General features: G+C 43.6%; 1 protein-coding gene across 1 annotated transcript; it reads left to right on the forward strand.

Moving 5' to 3' along the window:
* Window positions 1–1,351: 1,351 nt before the first annotated feature.
* On the forward strand, window positions 1,352–4,884 carry LOC127310654 (uncharacterized). Its single transcript, XM_051341306.1, has 3 exons — window positions 1,352–1,710; window positions 1,918–2,593; window positions 4,810–4,884. Exons 1-3 carry the CDS (start codon window positions 1,352–1,354, stop codon window positions 4,882–4,884), a joined length of 1,110 nt encoding a protein of 369 aa, XP_051197266.1.
* The last annotated feature ends 415 nt before the right edge of the window (window positions 4,885–5,299 follow it).

Genomic DNA, 5,299 nt, shown 5'->3' on the forward strand with positions numbered 1-5,299 from the left:
CTGATTTCATAGATGGGTATGGTGTTTGATTTCGACCCCCTCTACCAGTTCAAGGTTTAAAACATACTTTACTCTTACACAAACGGATTACTAACCGGGCGGCCATTGACATGTATTACTCCTACCTTGAAGCGTGTAACAATGGATCGAGCTATACATATGGCCTGATTAGTGTAACGCGTAGCGAAATGCAGGTATATGCAATGTACACACAACTATTTCTGCAAGTACAAGTTTCCACCTCTCTAAAAGGAATTAAGCTTTTGCGCTGAGGATTGATTATGTTCACGATGTACTTTCGGTTGGATGTTATCCTCTAAAGTAGCTCAAACTCCGACATGATACTCCCTCTGTATCATAAAATTTATCTTAACTTTGAATGTATAATAGACAAGTTTTATAGGATGGAGGAAGTAATTCCAATGGTGCAGGTGCTACAAATTTTGATAGCTCCAATGAGATCGTGGGCGCCGACTAGTTGGACGAGGAAGGGGTTATACCTTACTCTTCTTTTTTTTGGAGCAAAGTATACCTTACTTTTGTCCGCACTATGATTCTGCTCATTCCCTAAAAAAAAAGTGGTATTATGTGGTAAAAAAACATGCACTGAGGTGCCTAATAATCTGGTAAAGCTTGCTGGATTCAAAAAAAAGAGAGAGATAAATGTTGCTGAATGAATGTGGTATGCTTGAATGTGCCATAGTTCTAGCGTTAGGCCGGACTTGCATGGGACGCATGCGATTCTGGCGTTGGGCCAGACTTGCATGGGTCTTGTTTGATATATTGGGCTCGACTTGGATGGGCTCGCTGGCTGAACGAAGACGAGGCATTGATCGATCACCCCGCCCCTCTCGAATTCCATCTCCGCAGACTCCGGCGACCCAACAGAGATAACGGAGGAGCCGTGCCGACGGCTACCTCGACCCGCCAGCCACCCACGATTGGAGGTGACCCCGTTCTCCTTCCTGATCTCCTAATAATTTCATTGCTTTTCTTCAGCAACACCATAGCTTAGATCCCCCCTCGCAATTAAACCCTACCTAAATTTACTCGCTGGCTTGCAGCGATAGTGGAGAGAGGGTGTTGCGGCTGGGGGAGATAGATGATGGATCCTGGTGAGATTCCCCGAGGGTAAGCCCATCCAATTCCTCTCCTCAATCTGTGTATATTGAGGGTTTAGGGTGACTGTTCTGATAGTGGAGTAGTTTGTTTTGTTAGATGGTATGCAACCATGATGTCTGAAGATTTCTTCAGCCAACTGATTGCATTTGTTCGTGGCTGCTTCTTTTTCAGGGTCGATCCCGTTCCTGGCATGACGTGTGTGGATGGCAGGAGACTGCGGCATTCCGCAATGCCGTCCGCCCCCGCCTCCGAGGTGCTTGATGACGACAACCTCCTCATCGAGATCCTAGTCCGCGTCGGCTTCCCCACCACCCTTGTTCTTGCCGCTCTAGTATGCAGGCGCTGGTACCACCATGCCTCCGACCCTGCCTTCCTGCGCCGTTTCCGAAAGCTCCACCCGCCCCAGCTCCTCGGGTTCTACCACAACCCCAGCGACGCGTTGGGCCCTCCGGCCTTCGTCCCGATGTTGCTTGAGACCCCGGAACTGGCCGCCGTTGTACGTCGTGTGGCTGGGTACAACTTCAGCGCCTACGGCCACAGCCTAATACGGATCAAGAACTGCCAGAACGGCAGCATATCCACCACAGTGTACAACCACGAAGACCACCACTTTTATATCAGAATGCACAGTCCGCTGTGCCCTGAACGAGGCATGGGCTTCATCCCACTCCCATCAAACCAGGTCGATAGTCCCTAGGCCATTGATAATAAAGTCCTCTCCAGAGAAGATGGCGACGGTGGCTTGTCCCACTTTTATGTGTTCACGACGTATGAAAGGGTGACAACTGATTTCAGGGTGCACGTATATAATCTACAAGATGGTGCCTGGTGCAAGCATGCCTCGGTCATGACGAAGCTCACTGGCCGTCCACGGTGGGAACTGAAAGCTGTGTTGGTCGACAATAAAATCTATGTGCTGGCTGACCCCAGAGACATTATTGTCTTGGATTTGATGAACTCAGGTTTCTCCAGGATTCAGCTCCCACAAGGAGTGGACCATGGGTCCTCAGACATTGGGTTGTCCTCCTGGGCCGATGATGCTACTGGTGTATATCTCATCAATGTCAAGGAGCTACAAGTTCACATCTGGCTCCACAAGGGGGGCAACTGGATGGTGGTGGATACCATTTGTCTAAGGATGTTAGATCACACGTTTGAGCACAAACACAGTGCTCATCTGAAGATATGCCTGGTGGGAGACAATGCTGAATTTGTGTTGTTGCAAATGGGTGAATGCACACTCTATCTGGATATCAAATGCAGGGCACTGCGGAAAATGCATGAGAGGACAGGTGGTGATTGTTTGCCGCTTAATTTCCAGCCATTGATGATGATCTGGCCTCCCTCATTCCCTACTCTCGAGAATGATCCTACAAGGTTTGCCTTTTGGCCTTCAGATGATATGTGTACTGCACTTGTTGAGGTTACATATTCCTGCGCTCTGCACCATCCATTGCACAGTTGTGGAATGGTATTAGATATAGATCTGTCCCTTACGCCATTTTAAAAATAATGGAAGTATGTCCATCTATGGAATATAAAGGTATTTAATATTTAGTGTTGTAGCTTAAAAGAACTGGCGCACTATCTTGTACTCCCTCTGTTCCCTATTAATTGACTCTGATTTCATAGAACTTTGTACTAAATCAGAGTCAATTAATAGGGAACGGAGGCAGTACTAGCCATTTTTCTTATTGGTCCATTTGATATTTTGATGCATAAATTGACATTCTGATGCTTAATTATCTCATTTCTTGACCCTTCCTATTTCTGTGAAATAGAAATGCAACGTGAAGAACAAGGGTATGTGAAAGGTTTTGGATGGTGTGTGACAAGGTACCCATCAAGGAAGAGCAGAGAGAGGAATTTTCATAGTACCAGTTCTAAATGTCTTCACTATATCATGTACTCGATTAAATTAGAAGCTATGTAGCCGGAGCAGGTACTCCTATCCTATGGTATCATTATTGCTAGCGGCCAATATGCCTGTTCTATGGTTTAGAAGAAGACCTGCAGTTGAGTAGTTGTCTCGTCTGATCTGCTTGCTTCGCAGTTTTGTGGTACTAGTGCTTGCCTGTTTGTTTAATTTGGCATTTGCAGAACGATCTTCTCAAGAATTTTGAATCGGTTTTAGTAAGTTATGTGTAAGTACTCAACAGCAGAATTAAAAGGTTTCTTCGAGGCCACACTTTTTCTACTGCACACGAAGAGCCATGAATGGTAGTCAGTCGAAAATTTACTTGTGCTTGTTCCGTAAGGTACTTATACCACCCTTTGAATAGGTTCTGGCCTCTGGTAAATGCATCTATCATACCAAGGGTAAGAGAATGAAGTGTTATGAACTTAATGGGTAACATATATGCACCTACTAGTAAGACTGAATTAAAGGGAAAGATTTGGCCAAACAATCATTCTTTTCTCCCCCATAACTGTGGAACAAGCACCATCACATCAACTGAGTTTTAATGATAGTATGGCTACCTCTCTAGTTTGTCATTCTTTAGGGTTTTCTAGGGCCTCATGAGTTGATGCTGTGAATAGAATGGTCTTCTGGCTGTAAATCACTGTTGCTGATAATGTTCAAGCTTCGGCACAAAACCTGTCATGCTCTATAAAGCTAATTGGCTGATAGTGTTGCATTCGACTGAATTGAGTGGGCTAGACTCCAGAGAGCTACATCTCCATTCATTGCCATACTGTGTTTGTGATGTGTCTTTCCTGTTCTGGCATTGCTGTGTGCTATATATGTAGCTTTGGAAACTATGTATGTAAGTGAGTGATTCTTGTGAGAGTTTATAATGTCACTCTCTCTTGTTATGGATACAGTTTGTTCATCTAGGTTTGAGATCATTGAGACCACTGATGTTGATATGTACTGCAGCAATTGAAACGTTGGCAACCTTTGTTTAAGATGATTCAGTCACTCCATTGATACTCTTGTAACGGAACAGCAGTCACTACCAGTGCAGTTGTGTCCTACATTGTACCATAATTGGCACATATTGTTGGATATGACATATTCGAGCTGTATTATGCTCTTGAGTGGCAAATTTCACCTTAGCATTGTATAATTGTGTTTCCCTGCATGGATTTATTTGCTGCAACACTCATTTGTTATCTGTTGCTGTGTTGGGTGAATTGTACTGAGATTATTCCTTTCCTTAATTGGTGAGGAAAGTTCACATGGTTGACTGTGTGATGATCATGACTTTAGGAGCTTCTTCCTCAATCCCCTGCTCTGATTAAACAGGTGAGAGTCCTTGCTTCATTTTCTCATACTTTGATTTATTTCAGCTATGAACCCTATTCTTCTTCATCGAAAAAAATGAACCGTTGCGTGTGGCTATTTGCATGCTGAAGCATGCTGCCCATATGTATTCTAGTAGTGTGGATTATGCACTCCAGACCGGCATGATCTAGTTTATGCATTTTTTTCTAATTTACATCAAGTGTGCATCTAACCCGACAACACATCATATATCATAGTGGTATTATGTACGTGCAACACTTGCCCCTGTTTGGTTGCGGTGATTTGTTTCACTGGACTACCAATGAACTTGCATGTATTGTTGAGTTACCTTAACTACTGTTGCAGTTATAGCTTGGGGTCCCCTTTCTCTTGATCTTCCATACAGACCATTATCTCTATCCTGACCCTTGTTCTATATCATGTGAAATGGATACCAGGAAGTTCTAAGAGAACAAGAGTATCTACATCAGCCATGCATCAGCGACAAGGGCTCCATCAAGGAGGAGCAGTAGTGTGATCTTTTTTAAAAACTTCAGTAGTGATTCACAACCCATTTTTGTACCCGGGTATAAGACCATCAATAGTCTGTTTTTTTATCTTTCTGAGCTGATCACAAGTTCATTGCAGTTTACTGGTCAATCGGGAATTTATAAGTGTAACTGAGATGGTATTCCTTATCGTTTGCAAGATGTTTGTTTCCTTTTCTTTTTTTTGTTGACAGTGCGAGATGTTTGTTGCCTGGTTGACAAATGTGACAGAGAATCCTGAGATATCCTAGCCATATGTTTTTGTTCAAAATTTTAAAGGAAAAGTTACCATGTTGGTTAACCATTGCTGATTTTGCTAGTACTTTGTAGACTTAAAGCGGGTGTATATTTGTCTAGTTTATAAACCTATTTCTATACCTGGGCATCTGTTGGGCCAGGC

The sequence above is a fragment of the Lolium perenne genome, chromosome 6 (assembly GCF_019359855.2).
Source record: "Lolium perenne isolate Kyuss_39 chromosome 6, Kyuss_2.0, whole genome shotgun sequence".
Lineage (NCBI taxonomy): Eukaryota > Viridiplantae > Streptophyta > Magnoliopsida > Poales > Poaceae > Lolium > Lolium perenne.